The 17551-nt window shown below is 34.6% G+C and overlaps 1 protein-coding gene across 1 annotated transcript in view; it reads right to left on the minus strand.

The window, feature by feature from the left end:
* The window catches only part of LOC139977674 (uncharacterized), a 26333-nt gene continuing 8782 nt past the window's right edge, over window positions 1–17551 (minus strand). The window contains exons 2-11 of the mRNA XM_071987163.1: window positions 8514–8589; window positions 7442–7753; window positions 6647–6979; window positions 5935–6120; window positions 5662–5708; window positions 5364–5427; window positions 2820–4567; window positions 2159–2325; window positions 988–1073; window positions 1–716 (exon numbers count right to left, since the gene is read on the minus strand). Coding sequence (XP_071843264.1) covers window positions 2832–4567; window positions 5364–5427; window positions 5662–5708; window positions 5935–6120; window positions 6647–6979; window positions 7442–7753; window positions 8514–8577 — 2742 coding nt within the window. The 5' untranslated portion in view covers window positions 8578–8589 and the 3' untranslated portion in view covers window positions 1–716; window positions 988–1073; window positions 2159–2325; window positions 2820–2831. The remainder of the gene's footprint in view (window positions 717–987; window positions 1074–2158; window positions 2326–2819; window positions 4568–5363; window positions 5428–5661; window positions 5709–5934; window positions 6121–6646; window positions 6980–7441; window positions 7754–8513; window positions 8590–17551) is intronic.

Consider the following 17551-nt stretch of genomic DNA (forward strand, 5'->3'; position numbering starts at 1 on the left):
TAGCGATGGTATTTTTTGTTTATTAGAAATAGGAAAAATATAGGAACGTTCCACATAGAAGGAATTTGCTCGTAATAAAGAAAAGATAAAAATATCTATCCAAATGTTGGTGAACTGTTTGGCACAATATTTCAGAACCTTTATTGAAAGTTGGTCTAGACCGGTCGCTTTCGAAACATCGTAAACATCATCTCATGTTAGTGATCGACAGGTTTGGCATTCATAACATTAAGCATATGTTAGGATTTTTGGTGATGTTCAACCTGCTTCCAGCAATCATAGCAACCAATTCGATTGTAGATATAAATGAGCTAAACAACCATCAATATTATGTCCTATACCTAATGATATGGGTGATTGCAGAATGACATTTATAAAAAATGCAATGTATTTTCAACTCACTTGCTGTGATTACATCAATTATGCTGATGATACCAGATGCATACAAAAAAATATCACAAAAAAAGAAATATATATCTGTGGTTCGAAATATAGATGTTAGATTCAAGACTGGTTGACTTTGACAAACGTTGCTCTTTAATTTACGTTAAAAGTAATCTGAAGTGTTTTTCAAAAGAAACATAACTAACTGGGTAAAGCTTCAAACTCTGGAAAACTGTGACTGGTTTTCCTTCTTTTTATCCAAGTACCATGTTCAAAGTTATAGATCGTCTGGGTGTCAATATTCTTCCAACAACCGCCTATTGAGTATACAACTGCAAAATATAATAAATACCAACACTTGATTAGCTATCACATTCTTCGACTAACATTTCAACGGACTGAGTTGTTACTGAACGACGACAGCAAACTATATGATATTATGTTTCAGCTCATGCAAGAAGAAATTCAGCTTTACGAAGCTGAGTGGGTTGACAGCTATTAGATTGATAGAGAATATAATATAACTGAAAGTAAATATTCTCTTGTCTGAAAAAAAACTATTAACCTTTCAATTTTAAATTAAACTTGATTTTTGATACTTACTTGTAAACCTTTTCTGCCTCTTTACAATTTTACCAAGCTGTGTAATATTTTCTTGAGAAAGTGTATTCATAGCGCAATTGTGAAACCTAAGAAAAGGTAGGAAAACACATTTATTCATTTGGCACATTATCTGTCTCACTTTCATGTTTTAATCTTCATATCTGAAAATGAGGAAACAATTACGTTATAGTTAACCAGCTTACACATGAATTCATGAATCAGGCGTTAGCCGTTCAAAAAAGGTAAACTAGAACATCAGTGATATTTCAGATCAATTGTATTTCCCAAAGTGAATTGCACAGCCTGTTTCGAACAAGGAAATATTACACTGTGTATGTTTGTTTAGCGACAGAGAATAACTCAAGTTAATTAACAGTCACTTGTCGAAACACTTGTCGTCCACTTGCAACTAATTGGAAACTTTGGAGTATTACGTCCATGTATCACCTGAGAGACACATTCTAAGACTTTTTTTGGTTCTGATTTTATCTGACAAGCCCTTATTTACCGTATGTGACATGAGCATGTTTGGACCCGGCATCATCTCAAACGACATGCAATCTTTATCTCGTGTGAATCATAAAAGAAGCCCTAACATGGGCAACAATGTGTACAACTTTCTTCGTGATCAAGCATATATTGTAAGAGCATAACCTTTGGAACTAATGTTGACAAACATATTGATAGATACATAAACATTTTGCTGTGGCGTTAGCATTTACAAGCATTTTCTATCGTATGTTCTAATCTCGGCATCGAGTCCACGCAGTAATTAGCTAACTGTTACTTAAAAAGGGGCAAGCCCTTGTTCCTGGATACGGCTGTTCCCCCCAAACACAACTGCAAACACAACAGACCGGTGAAATGACTTGCAGCACAAATTTTAGCGCTATCTTAACAGCTGTACACTCCGTATGACAATTAGCGTGTAACGTGAACGACAATAATCGACTATTACAGTCTTATCACATGCCGTAGTGTTTACTTCTGACGTAATTTGAATTGTCCGGCAAAACATCAGATATTTAGACGGCTTTTAACTTTCCTTTCCGTAAAATTTTGCCTTTAAGCACAACACCTATATCAAGCATGTACAATAACTTCAAATACTATGTTCAAACCTTCTACGAATCTAAGTACACTGTTATATATAAGATACACAATAACTTACTGGAGCAGTACGTTAATCTTTTTAGCGATGTAAGTTACGATCACAAGTATGACGTTGTCTTCAAGTTTATTCTTACTAATCACAACTCGTTCAGCATTTGGTAATGATAAGTTCGTGAGAAACTGTACAGAGAAGTCCCCCTCAAAAACGAATGTCCCATTAGGAAACTATTGAAAAATTAAGAGAAAACAATACTTAAGTATGATTCTATTCAATAAGTATGAACACGAGTAGCATCAAGTGTGAAGTCGACTCCATATTATCGTGGCAACCTACGGTATCTCCGATTAAGTCAGACCAATCCACCTAGTTTCAGTTCAATGCCCCAAGGGTGTGAGGTGGGCAGCAATTGTAGCACAACATTTAGTAAAAGTGTTCGATAGAGTACAGTATATAATGCCCAGTACGCTTTGTATTGGATGAGATCAGTTTAACCATAGTTACTACTACTACGTATTAAATAGAATAGAGACAACGTTCATCGGTGCAGTTATATCTATGGAATATTTATGTGAAGCACTCATTTAACAAGTTGATGTTGTTTATGTCTTAAAGGTAAATACGTATTTTTAGTTGATTTGGACAGTGGATGAATTTGTTTCATTATTTTACCATATATGCAACTCTTAAAACACGTAAAACAAAACAATCTAAGTCTTACATTTTCCTTTCTTCAGAAAGTGAGAAAGTCTTCAATAGCATGTTGATGATATGGGATCTCCGTCTTTGTAATAGTAATATCCGCCTTCTTCTTTATAATATTAATCGTTCGCTGTTTTACTAGAAGGTCAACTTCATGAAAGCAATCAATAAAGACATTCCACATTCCTTGCTTTTGAAGTGCATCAAGAATTTGTGTTTGCTGAGTGTTATCGTCGCTTAAACCAGTAACGAACATTAAGGCAGAATTGAAATCATAATTTGTCAATTTAGTTTGGCAGGATAACATATTTCTCGGTAGATTCTGCAGGAAATAATGTCCCAAAAAGAATTCCTTAAAAAATGGATACGCAGCATCGACACAATTGTCAGGACTCACTGTACTAAGAGTCGTCTTTGAATGGTGTGAGTCTAAATTGTTTGAATCTACTTTAAGGAGTCCTATTAACAAAGCCGCTTGAAGTGAATCGTTCCGACTTTCTTCTTGCCAATACTCGATTGATCTCTTTCCTTTACAGAACGCTTCTCCAATGGTTCTTCTTAGTGCTGAAAACTCAGACTTTTCGCAATGTTTGTTGTTTCCCTTTGTGACATAATGTCTTTCCATACTATTGACGTGTGCTTCCATGATATGTGATATACGACAATGATCGCAATGTTCATTGCCCTGTTTCGTTACTTCCACGGCGTTTAAATACAACCTTGTTGTAACGAATAATGGAACCTTATACAACTCTTTCAAGAATTCTTTTGAATAACTGAAGGAATAAATCATTTTCTTTACGATGTTTTCATCTACCATTCTATCGTGTTCCTTCTGAAACGAGTATGACTGCATACTCAAGATTGGCTTGTCAAGATCCCCGGTACAACTTTCATCATTTATAGGTTTACTTTTGATAATATAGTCCTCAGGATCAGTGCTTCCCTCTGAGCTAGCTAAAAGAGAACTATTTTCCGTTATTGGTTGCTTAATTTCTTCCTCGTGGTCTACAGTTCTAGATCGATCATGGTATAAATACATTTTTGCACATAAGTCTTTAATTTGGTTCTCATTGAATCCCCTCAACTCAATCGTGAGGAATTTATCGGGATATGAGAAATTTAAGTTACGCGATGCTACCCACATTCTCATTTTGTGATTTTGCTGTACTGTTGTTGTTAATTGAGCAAGATGCTTATAATTATTTTCTTTAGTGTCCAATTGAGTCCCAAAAGTGCTTGCTTTAGTAAGGTGTTCTTCCTTTTGCGTTTCCTTCCATTCGTGGACATTTATCGTACTGCACAAGTCACTCAATCCGTCAATGAGAACAATTACAGGTTGATCTGACAAGATTTTCTTCACGTCGTTGGTTTCTATTCCTGAGTCATCGGGAACGTCAGTCATTATTAAATCAATGAGATTCATCTGATAATTACTGTCGGTCAGATGTATGTAAATCAAAACGTAAGTTTTTTCGTCTTGTTGGATCCATTGGCTTAACATCTTCAGAATCAATGTTGTTTTCCCAAATCCTAGACCAGCCGTCAAAGCCACCCATTTTTCTGTTGGTGGGTTTGAATACAGTGTTTCTGTAGATACTTCGTATTGTCTCTTGTCTTTCGGTCTTTTAACTATGCACTGGCTGTCCACGTAGATGGTATCAATATCAACAGAGACCGTTTCATGGTGAAAGAGGTTGATATAAAGGTATTTAGCGTAACTATCACAGAGACAAGAAATGAACCTTGATAGACTCTTATCTTTTTCTGCAAAATGAGAAGATAAAAAAAAAATTGCCTAATCAAAAAGGTCAATTTGTAACTTTATAGAGAATAAGCTCTTGTCAAAATATTCTACAATGCCTTTCATTCTTTTAGAAAAATCAGGTTTTTCTTCTTATTCCCTTTATTCCCCAAATTCCCAAAATGACTAACCATTTTCACATCATGCACACCTCAGATTGTTTCAAAGGGCTATTCTTGACAAGCCAACACCTACCTAAAGACACTCACATAACCTGCCGGATTTGATGGTTTATGCTGCTATACCAGCGTTAACGTCAAACTCCGCCTCTGCCCAGCATGGTACTTACAAGGTAGATTGTCTGCAAGATCCACCTTTCGGAATCGGATTCTTTCACCAGTCACAGTATACACGCAAACAAAGTGTTAAATCACTCAAACTATATCAATGTTTTCCTTCCTAATCTTCTTTATCACCTACATTACTAAGTACCTCATTTTGCTACTCCCGTCAGATTTGATATCCACATCCCTGAGTCCTCTAATTGCCTTTTCCTATCATATTTGACGTTTCTATTTTGTTATAGTCTTTGCTCACTTCCCGAGTTTATCTATATGTCCATCTGCGTGTCTTGATTTGTTGTCAGTTTGTATTCGTTTCACTTAGCTCTGAATATCCTGCTGGTATCAAAACGTCAGACCCTCTAAATTTGACACGTTCATATACATGTTTTGGCCTTGTTTTAGCAGTAAACAACAGTTTGCTAAAACGTTTGCAATATGTTTTAAAAATTTGATATCAATAAATCAACGAACTTACTATTAAGTGATCTCTGTTTCCGCGATCTGGTGTTGAATATTTCAACTTTTTTATGCGACCCTTCCTGAAAAGTTAAGCATAATAAATTCTCACATTATTATTTTATAAGTTTCTACATTACTATCTTTGATCGAACATTTTCGAAATTTTCAAGAATATATTACATTAAAATAAATGTACAGTTAGCTCTCTCAAATACCAATGTCAAGTACTACAATTATAATGAGGACATCATAAAGGCTTTATTAACAAACTTTACCAAAAAAAATATTGCTGTTAAAAATTATGGGGACCTTACCTGTTCATTCATTGCAATGGTAACTTCTTCGCTTTTCGCTCTCTCACCTGTTAATAAACGGTATAAAAACTTACTTGGTAATATTTTCAATTAAAGTGCGTTAGTCATGTTTGGAGCCTATTTTCTCAGCCTTAACGTCGCAGATTTGCTTGTTCCTACACATTTCAGTTAAAGTGACACTTCTTTTTTTCTCACTTTTTGTGACTAAGTGTGAAGGATGTATATTGAAGTGTATATTATGATATTTATCATCAAACATAAAAAGTATCTTACCAGACTTTTTCGTTTCTTGCCTTCCATTAGTCTTCTTTCGTACACAAAAAGTCAGAAGAATTAGAGTAACTACTAAGATCACCCCGACGAGAGATATCACCACCCACAATAACCATGATGGACTATGCAATTGTGGAGAAACTGTAGAAGTAATTTCAACAGCTGGCTCTCCTGCTGGACAGGGATCTATATACATAGATGAAATTAAACAGTTTAAACGGAAAACGTTCTGTAATCAACTAAACATGTAACAACACAACAAGTGTACAATCTAGACAATACTTGCATCACGTGTACTTGAGTGAGTACCTATGTTTATCATTCGCGTGCATTTTGAACCGTTTGTTTGACTTACATACCCTACGTAGACTGTTAGACACTTAGTATTTCTCGAATAATCCTAACCGCACGTTATCGCCCTCAGAATGTACCATTTTGTGTGTGTTTGATTTCTTATTATTATCACTTGTTTTGCAAATTGCTGTGTATAAGTTACATGCTTTAAAAGAACATTTCCGTTTTCTATTACTAAAATAGAAGTCAATTACTATCACGTCGAACCATTAAAATTCAATAATTCATGCTCTAGAAGGAATCTAATTGACCCTAGTCGGTCAACATCAACATAGGCATGTATATTACAAACGCTGTCACAATTACATAGATAGATCTATTGGATAGACGCGTTCACTGACACTTAATTTGGACTAACCAGAGGTTACCCTGACGTAACTGTCTTTACGGTGCAAAAGGTTGATATCATCTTGTGCCAGACATATTATATCAGCAAAACCTCCGCATGTGTCGAACGAGTATTTGGCAGATGTAGATGTGTCCCATGTGCCCAGCTTTTCATTTTTCTGTGAAATTGATTCGCCTGTAGTAAACTGAAGATGCTCGCTACGTCTAATCTCCAATCGAAGCGGTACTTTTGGTCGAGATTCAGTTACTATACACTGTAACTGGCTCGTTCGGTTTATTTGTAGGGTACAATTCAAACATGACGAACACTTAGCAATCAGTGGACATCCCTGTCGTGGACTGACTGGAAAAAAATATATGCAATTCATATTGGCTGTTTTTTAAAGAAAATGAAAACTTGCATCCCAAATTCTATGTCTTAATCAACTATTGCTCTCAGTGCTGTTTGAACGCGTTCTTCTTTTAGGCGAACAACAGAGGCACCAATATGGCACGTACGAATTATTTACAACAGAATATAATGTTTATATTACAGGAAGAATTTATAAGTGAACAATACTTTAAATAATGTCATTGTCTATTGGCTTAACCACTAACAAAATAATCAGATAAGGGGACATACTGAAAATCAATTTCAGACTTTGAACCAAGACATACACTAATACGAGAAGCAAATCTACATTCACCAAAAATGTTCATCAAATGCTTCTCGTTTAAGTATTTGGCTGGATTTCGTATATATTTGTCGTTGTATCTACAAGTGATAATTAACTGTAACAGTGACAAGTGAAAGAATATGAAGTACCTTTTATGCTAACGTTAATATTTTCTACTTCGTAATTTCCTGTTGCAAAGAATGCTGCAACGGTATAAACAGCCTCATCCTCAATTTGGGCGTTCGAAATAATTACATCGCCGTTTGATGTGATGTCAAATCTACTGCTGCTATACATAGTTCCTGATTTGAGGTTGTTCTCCAAAGAAAGGATAGGACTTGTCCTGGATGGCGATCCATTGTACCAAAACACATCTGTTGGAGGGTCAGATGTATTGCATCCGATCGTTGCATTGTGTCCTTTCTCGATGACAATATTTGACGGACAGCTAAGCTGTTCACCTATAATCAATTAAAGATCATTAATGTTGTGTAACCTGTTGGCAGGCAACCATTTATTGGTATATAATTGGTAAATAATATTATAGTTAATATTGCGCAGTGATTATACATTACTAGATTTCATTTCAATATTTCAGTGGTTGCCAAAAACGAAAACAAAATTGAAATCATCTAGTTTCCCTGTTTTTTGGATAAACTGCTCACATAAGTAGGAACTGTTTTATATGGTGGTGATCGTTATCCATGGGTGGATTTGTTTCACATGTTTTGAACGTTTAATGCAGCGTTGATCAACGGAGATCCCACAAACGAAAAATGGTATGGCATACTATGTATTTTGACGACTCGTTTGCTAATACAGTTGCGTGAGAGTTTACATTTTGTTGTTATGTGTTAAAATGATGTGTTTTTTATATTTTCTTTCCATTTCCCTTTCCCTTTCTTCTCCTCACCTCCCCTTCCCCTCTTGAGTTAGAATTCGATATGCAAATATATTTCAACAATTATCCAATTTGCTTCCACATCATATCACTCCCAATATCTTTCACATCATAGCCCCCCTTTTTTGTGATTAAGAAAATCAGTTAGGTGCTTTCATATACTGTTAGTAAATTTCCTCAGTGATGACGTTGTCTTATTTTAAATTTTGTGGATCATATTTATTACGCTACTGATTAACCAATAAAACAGTTAGCGTGTAAAAGCCCTGGCCAATGCTTATTACCAATGTTACGGAGTATATTTTAACAATTTTACTTACCTGTGAAAGCACTAGGTGCAAAAACGAGGACAAGCCAAGCCGAGGTTATTACAGGCACCACCATGATGCATGTGCGCTATGACAAAACAAAAACAATGTGAGATAACATGCATGGTTTGCTGAAGTAGGCTGATGCACGTTACACGTGAGCATCCCATACACATGATAAAAAATAGTTTTCTCTTTCGATGTCAATAGTGTGCTTACTACTAGACAAAGGGAATATATTAAGTATGGAGGAAGGCGTGGATTAAACAAGAAGTATATATTATGTCTTAGCATTGCAATGAGAAGTTAGAATATGTTTGCTAAAAGTTGGTCCTATGAACATCTTGGAGCGATCATATTTATGAACACGTTTGAGCTATCAGTTTAGTTTACCAAAATGAAACGTTCAACGTTGGTTAGATTGAGAGCCTTATGTAAAATGAGTTGAGATATCACCGTTCATTCAAAACGTCACATATAAAGCAGTATCAATACGTTAGTTCTAGTTGTGATCGTCAAAATTACCTAACTAAATTATTGTCCTACAGTTGATGAATGCTAAGGCATTTTAAGTTGCCGTACTCCCTTACACAGTTTTTAAACATTCCCTCTAGGTAACCGTATACGAATGATGCTTTTACCTAGACTATCAGCAGAGTAAAACTCAATTAACCTTCCTGTTCAACTTTCATTCATATATCTGTTTGTGTTTTCTCAGTAGGAGCTAAATAATAATCAAGTGAGATTTTTCTGTGGTTTCAGATTCATTGTTCTCTGTGTTTACAAGTGATCTTCTTGCCAAAGGTATACATTAAATTTTAACTTACAGATAGCCCCAGTTTGTTGTGTACTGATATCAATTTTGGTATATGATTCCTTCCCGTGTTTCAGAAAAGCGACAATTCGACCGTGAGTGTAACAATGGGAACAGGTCGACCAGAAATCATCATGTGAACTACCTATGCTCGCGTAAATCATCGATGTGTTTAATTTTCAATGTATCGACAAATAGCAGCAGTCTTAATTGGTACAACGACATCAACCTTACCCTCGCCAGACAAAATATTCAAGAAATTAACTAATGAAAATGTCGCAGTAGATCAATTGCCGTCATCAAATTATTCAATTATGGTCTTTACGCCTTGCGTAAAAAGAAAGCCAGCAAAGACTAAGCTTATCATCCTCACATTACAAGGTACATTTCTCAATATTACGATAAGAGAAAACTACCATATGAACATATTTTAATTATGATACATTTGACATGTAGACAAGCTTATATGCATATATTAAAGACTTCAAGTACTGACTTGGAGTTGAAGTCCAGTTATACGTTATATTGTAACTTTATCTTTTACTAATTTCGTTTCTTTAATAACGGCACAAGTAAAAACAATGTATAAATATAAATAAATTTGTGTGAAAATGTGTTAATTATTATAACTCAACTTAGTTGTCCGTTGTTCTGCTCTTTTCTGGTTAACAATTATTTACTTTTCTCCAATATATTAGTGACGCCAATTGTTATTATAAATGGAAGCAAATTGAACACAGAGAATTCGTTAACTGTTAAGTCAGATAAGAATATAAAATTTGAATGTATTGTGATCGAAGCAGTTTTACCAATAACAACTAGATGATACACAGACAATGTAATGAAAACGGACAATTTCACAGAAGTCTTCAAAAACGCAACAGTGGCAATTTCATATTATACGGAGCATGTCACCTCATATTTTAAACTGAATGTTGTTCGGAAGGTCTTTATATATCGAAGCGAACGACGTCCGTATCGATAACTGTTTAACAGACCGTAGGTAAGTTGATCATATATACACCAATTAAAGCTTCATTTTGAATTGAGAATATAATTAAGATAATGCTAATGAAAAGATACATTTCTTTAAAAAAAAGGCTATTACCGTTAATTAGGGATACAACATTTTTTGTATTGGATAATTTTTTTTTTTCAAAGCAGATATCAGCACATTGTTTTGACACATTTTAATGAATGTTGTTACATTATGGTGATGAAATAATAAAGTATGTACAATGATATAATCGTAAACACAAAACGTGGAAAAGCTAACAATCAATCATATCCATTCACAGTGCACCTAAGTGATCTTATGTTCGAATATGAAATATTTGTTGAGACAATTTGCGTTTCTCCGTCACCAAACGAATGAAAGAGTTCGCAGGTTTGGATTAATGTTGTAAGGGGTTTCCCACCGTCTGCACGCAAATACGAATAGGCAGTATAGTCTACGCAAAGTCCCTCTAAAGGTAGTTTCCCTAATTTTTGGTTTTTATATATGCCCAAAAAAGGGTTACCTGTATGCCAATGATCTTTCACGCATCAAGTTTCTGGTCAGTAAGAATCTGCTAACTTTGACATCAAATTTCTTTGAATTACCGTCTCTTTCGACTAAACGGGCTTACAGTATCGTTTTTGCACTAAAATACTTTCGGATGCGCATCCAAAAAAAATTCTCCTCAAGCTATGCATTTAAAGTTGATCGCAATTATATTGACGTATTGGAATTCTACTTAAGGCGCAGAGTTAGTGAACTGTCATTTTACAAACTTGTAATTGTCGAAAACAGATACTCTTACGTATGGGTTCCAAACAGAAATGATATGTATTTCATTAAACATAAATAGAAACATGGAAGCTATCTTGCAAATAGCACTTAACATTCATCTTAGCTGGATATGCGCATACAGTTTACGGTTATGCTTACTAAATTTTCATTTGAAATTTTAATATGAGTTTTAGGTGTGTTGTTTAAGTTGTTAGGTCGATATATTTGCACTTGTAATTCGAAAATTTCTGACACATACCAGTATTCCATTCCGAGCTTCACCATTGCAAATATTTATAGTTCAAATTAATTAGAATTCACAGAAATATACAACTGTTCGTTTGAAGAAAATAAATCGGTGGTCAGGAAAGGATTACCGATTGCTTTAGCTATTATATCTACTCTCCTTGGGATATTAATGATTTTGTTTCTTCTCCGCAACATGAAGATAATAAGTGAGTATCAGCAGTAGAGCGGTTTTAAATGTATCATTTAAATGAAATTAAAGTGTTGGATCACAACATTACACTTAGACTGGCAAACTTTTATACCTTAATGCCTCTACAGGGATCGATCGCGTACAAAATTAAATACAATTATGCAAATAGTATTTGCTTTGTATATCTTATACATTGATGCACCTCCATTGAAAATCAAATTAACACTAATTGGAAACGGTGTGAAACTCTGTTGGTTTCTTTCAGCATTAATGCAGCAACGGTTTGCAAGAAGGTAAGCTCCCATGCAGTGACCGAAAATAAAGGCTTTTTTTTAGTAGATTGGATAATATACAAATGCATAAATCGTTCCATGCTTTATTATACAGAGAAACTTGTTTTGGATAAAACTTGAAACGTTTTGTAGAGATTGTGCTCAACGTTAAGGAATTGTTTCTAGAAATTTGGACTATAAAGTACCCTTTCAGTTTAAAACATTGGTTGGTGTATTTCTCAATGACCTCTATTCAGAATTGAACCATATTATGAAACCGTAACACAACGAATATTGTATTTTAAGTATCACCTAAAATGAATGTAACTGGTATTGGTTAACGTACAAGGGATGGTCATATATATAACTGTAATTGAGGGCGGATTACCCAAGTGTTATGATTGTACAGAGTGCACCCTTGGTACTTTGAATCTGACAATTTACACAGAATAACCACTCTTTATAGGCAAGCCAAGCCGTAAATGATAAATGAATGTGTAGCAAGCTATATAAAGCTAATTTATACGCATTCACACCAGTAGAAATACTGTGGTCGAGTGGTACGGACTTCGGTTTGTGACATAATATTCGGGGGTTCGATTCCTACCTTCGCCTGGTGAGTCCCAAAAGGATGAAACTGGTCGTAAAGTGGAATTTTTATGGTGTGTTATTCTTTATTGATTTACTATATATCTGTCATACCACTTGCTATACATTCAATTCTTATATAGATCAATATATATGTATATATACATCGCAGCAGAGAACACTACCCTGCTTTCGGGTCCTTAAATAGCAAACCTTACAAAATACTTCCATTTTAAATAGTTTTGTGTAGTCATGATGAAACAGTCTAATAAACCAATTAAATGTAATTCAATTTCATTACAAGACACGCAAGAATGATGATTTATATGTATGGCCCTTTTGACAACTATTTTGTTTATAATTAGCGCATTATAAATATTAGTTATTATTATTTATTATTATAGAGCTGGTTCACCAACTACTGACGAAAATACCTACAAAGTTTTTTTTTATGAAAGCAGCGACCCCGGATACGCTTCAATACCTGGCTAACTTGACGAAAACCACGAAATCAAAGTAGCACCAGCTTGATTGCTGTCTTTTTAGTTACCTGTTTGGAGTATACATATTCGTTTTGGTTATAAAATATCGTCCTGATGTCGCAATATTGAACTTAGTCTATGATTTAACTATTTGTATTTAGACTATGAATCGACATAAACACTTTAATAAGTCAAGGTTTGTATATAACAGCTATAATGAACTATTTACATGATAGGTATATTTAACGGGATGTTCTACCTGAAACGAAACCATAAGTTCAGTATAGTCTCTAACACTATTGACTTGTGTTTATTGTTCTTTATGGAGTGGCGCACGGTCAGGCTTCTGCCTTTTAACTTTCATTGTCTTTTTTAACTGCTAAATGGAAACAAGTTTTTCAAAGCGAATGAGGAACTTGGTAATTGATTTCATTAAAATTGGGACTGCAGTCAAACTTACTTATTAGATCTTTGATTCATATTGTTATCACTTTTACACTAAGTCTTATTTATATACTAAAATGTTTTGCTTTCTTTTTCGATGTTATCTCATTTCAATTTGTACAGGGAAGTAATCAAAGTTTCTGTGTATGTAATGTGTTGATCGACATATTCAAGGTATACATTTACAAGGACGATCTGGCTAAAACTGAATGATTATTGCTATGCTTACCTTATTTCCAATATAACTTTTTGCAGTCTTTTAACACCTTTATGTCAAATTCTTATATGAACTAAATGTATGTTTACCAAGATACTTCACGGACTATAAGCAACAGAAGAATATGCAATCGAAAAAAAGATATTTGGCTCGTTCGTCATCTTTGTTTTATCATATAGACATGTTAAACAATCAGGCAACGTCCATAACTGTTATTAATACCGAATTTTATGGAGAGGGAGGGTCATATAGCTGCTGTCAGAGTAATCATTCGTACCTGTTGTGATCAATCTAACTTATTCTGTTCTCAAGGAAAAGGACAACGAAATTCATGACTGGAACGAGATAGGAGGCCGTGACCTCTGGATTACACACCCAGCGCTCTACAACATGAGCTGCTTAGTCCTTTGTTCGTGGCGATCCCTATATGCAAGTATACCTTGTTATAAACACTGTGTACCCTTTATACATTGTAACCGGTGATCACGTCCTTGTTTACTTCGATACAATCCAGAAAGCGGATTGGAAGTTATTTCAAGATAACACATTTTTATGCATTTAAAAACATATTATCAATGTTTCTGCTATCACAGACTTACGTACATTCTTTCAACACGAAAATCACCTGACAGTAACTGATCTTCAATAAACGATATAAACCTTGCGATAGGTTAATATACGTTTTACGTAGCTGTGTGTTGTAAACTTGTATCGCAACATCAGGAATAATAATAATAAACAGTTCTTATTAAGCGCCCGTAACAAAAGTCTCAGGGCGCTTTACATATATAAAAGTCATAAGATACAAAAAAGAATACAAGCCAAACACACAGCAAAAGAAGCAAATGACCGCAGACCAGACAAGGAACAAGCAACGAAAGAGCAAACCAATAAGAAAAGCAGTGTCTGGCCATCGATCCTGACCTATTCTAAAAATATACCATACCAATTTGATATAAAATCAAACATGTATAAACAAGAGAAAAGTGTCCAATAAAAAATGTCTCACAATATGTACATAGACAATGAATTACTAAGTAAAGATATGAGTTTTCAGTTTTGTTTTAAAATTGTCAACAGAAGATGCAGTCCTGATATGTTGTGGCAAATTGTTCCATTCTGTATGAGCGGCTTCTACGAATAATCGGCGTCCATAGGCGGTGCGTGATTGGTAAGAAGGGGGTTTGATTAGGTTCTGGGATGAAGGGCGAAGTGACCGACAAGGATTGTATCAATGAATATAACGTATACATCACCCATTATGTCAGTTAAATAATGTTATATAGTGTTATTATACTGAAGTATCATTCTCTGTATAAATACTTCTTATACAACTGTTCTTATTTGCACAGACAAGATAAACCGATACATATTTTAACTTCTATTAAGATAAGGTTGTAGCTGCAACGTCAAGGAATTTTGGTGTAGATTACCAATAAGCTCGACATCGGGATTGGGTATGAACTTGAAATATAATGTTTCAATGTTTAACAACAGATTTTCTAAAGACCCAATACTGTTGAATGTTCAGTCAACACTAAACATGGAATTATAAATCGTGCATTGACCAGACATGTTAGTGATTGTCACAAGGCAATGATATTTCTGAACTGAATTCAGAGTCAAATCTTTCAGAATGATAGTAACTCCAAAAAGAACATCTCTATAACTTCATGGTCATAATTCAAGTTGGAGGGCCACTTTACGGCTTTATAATTCTAGAACTATAAAACAGTTCAAATGCAAGGCTGGTTTTCAGTTTGACCGGTCTGTTTGGTCGAAGACTACTTTAGCCATTTGTTGTCTTTCGAAGAAAATTGCAATCATTCTCTTATATCGGTGAATGGTCACCACAGAATTAATGAAGGCATGACATTCGAAAGATCATTTAACCTTAAAGTATTCTTTTTGTTTATTAGATATCACTTGAACTAAGATAACAATGATAACATTGTGACACACAACACAGCCGCAGGCTATGAACGTTTACAACAATGTACACATGTTCCCATTCCATTTCGCGTTCACATGCATATACGTCAATGGATGAACTATATGTAAGGTATCAAACGTTTACAGTATATGTCGTAACCCTGTATCAACCTCGAGAGAGTTTCAATACAATACAAAGGCCATGTAATTTACATAGACCTAGCTATATGAACAGTTGTTTTCCAGCCATACGTTCACCGTAGGACTTCCCACGCTAAGTTGAAACCTAAATCAGAAGGTAATTAATCTTAACCTTGTGCCACAAACCAGAATAAATAAGCAGAAAGAGTTGGCAATTTGCAAAGTAAAGTATTATCCGCTGTTTTTAGTGAACACATGATACTATAAAAAGCAAAGAAAATGCTGTTGGCAATATTGAGTCAGATTGGCTAATTAACCACCATGTTACGTGCCGGCAGTATTATATGATTTGTCCATTTCACCTTGAAAGGTAGAATACAACATATTTATTATCAAAAACATGCTTTACATCAAGTAAAATTGTTCAAATCATATCACTGGAACATATGATTTGTCCAAATACAAATTAAACATAAGTAATTTCTCTTGATGACTGGATCAATCGAAGGGCACATTAGTTCGTGCTACCGATAAGTAGTGCTACCTTTGCATTCACATGTTTATAAAAGAACATTGTCGGGTAATTGATGTCAAATTCAGTTATTAAAAATTAAGAAATATTATAGTTAACCTATACAAAGACTGATGTCTTAGTTATATATCGGAGCAGTTCACGTATTACTAAGACCATGTGGAATATCAAATCAATAAATTAGAATGAAGCAGATGTTATACTTACATATGGTCTCACCGAATTGTCCACAACTGAGTTTGGTATTCTTTTTAACTTTGGTTATTTTTGTTATTGATTAAACCAAATGTAAACTAGATTCAATTAACTCTAACTCTTGGTTGTTATTGTAGGTTACGTACTAATGTTGAATCATAGGGCTAAACGCTCGTTATATATAGCATTGGGTAATTCCAGACACGTCGTAGCGAATTTCAACTCAATAGAACTACACATGTCAATTTGTATATCTATAAGCAGGTACTGTAGCATATGAACGGTGAACAATGGATGAATACAGCGGTTCTACATATACAGTAAGTTTACATGTACAACACTCGTCAAAATCAGAACAGATATGCATATACACAATACAATGGAACTATATCTCTTTTGTTAGAAACGAAGAAACGTGACAAAACTCACATGAATGGCGACAATCGGTTATTCAGTTGGAAAGCTGACCCAGGGGTGACTTGAATATAATAAGCTTTGTTCACGTCACAGATTTTAGATTTGAAGAGGTAATCGTTCACTGAGACACGAGAGATAAATATGTGTTGTTTTCTGTAAAATCTCATTCTAAGGTCTACTTTACCAGAAAACTAAGATATAAAGGTTTCTGACTTATCACTAGCTATACAAAATTTTGAATTTTAGGAAAGGTGTAATTGTATCAATGTTTGTCAATGTGAATTGCCACATGATGTAGGACAATGAATGTCGTTATGTACAAAGCAGCTGGTCAATTACTCTCGCCACTTAAGACATTCAGTCCGAAATCAGAGTGCTCCTTTTTTTCCCGTTATTGTACAATCTTTAAACACTTGGCAAAAGCGGTGTAATGCACTCTGGAAGCTCAAATCAGTACCCGAGTTCAGTACACCGCAGCTTGTATATCCTCTGAAATCCGTTATAATACATATTCATAAGGCAGAAATTAAATTGCCTGTAATAAAAGAAAATACGTTTAATATTTAACTATCTTTTTGCGACAATGTCGGACTTGAGATGTGAAATGAAATTTTGAAAATTGTTTACCTTGGGCTGAAAAATACAAACGAAACGTGATTACAAACCTTTAGTATTTCGAATTGCACATTTAACGTTTTCAAGAAAGTACAGCACTACCTCCATCGTTCGACAGATGGTATAAAATAAATTAAACAATGATATGGGGCTAAACTCGAAGTTGTTTTATCATTCTGGGTGGAATTAAA

This window comes from Apostichopus japonicus, chromosome 12 (genome assembly GCF_037975245.1).
Source record: "Apostichopus japonicus isolate 1M-3 chromosome 12, ASM3797524v1, whole genome shotgun sequence".
NCBI classification, from domain to species: Eukaryota; Metazoa; Echinodermata; class Holothuroidea; order Aspidochirotida; family Stichopodidae; genus Apostichopus; species Apostichopus japonicus.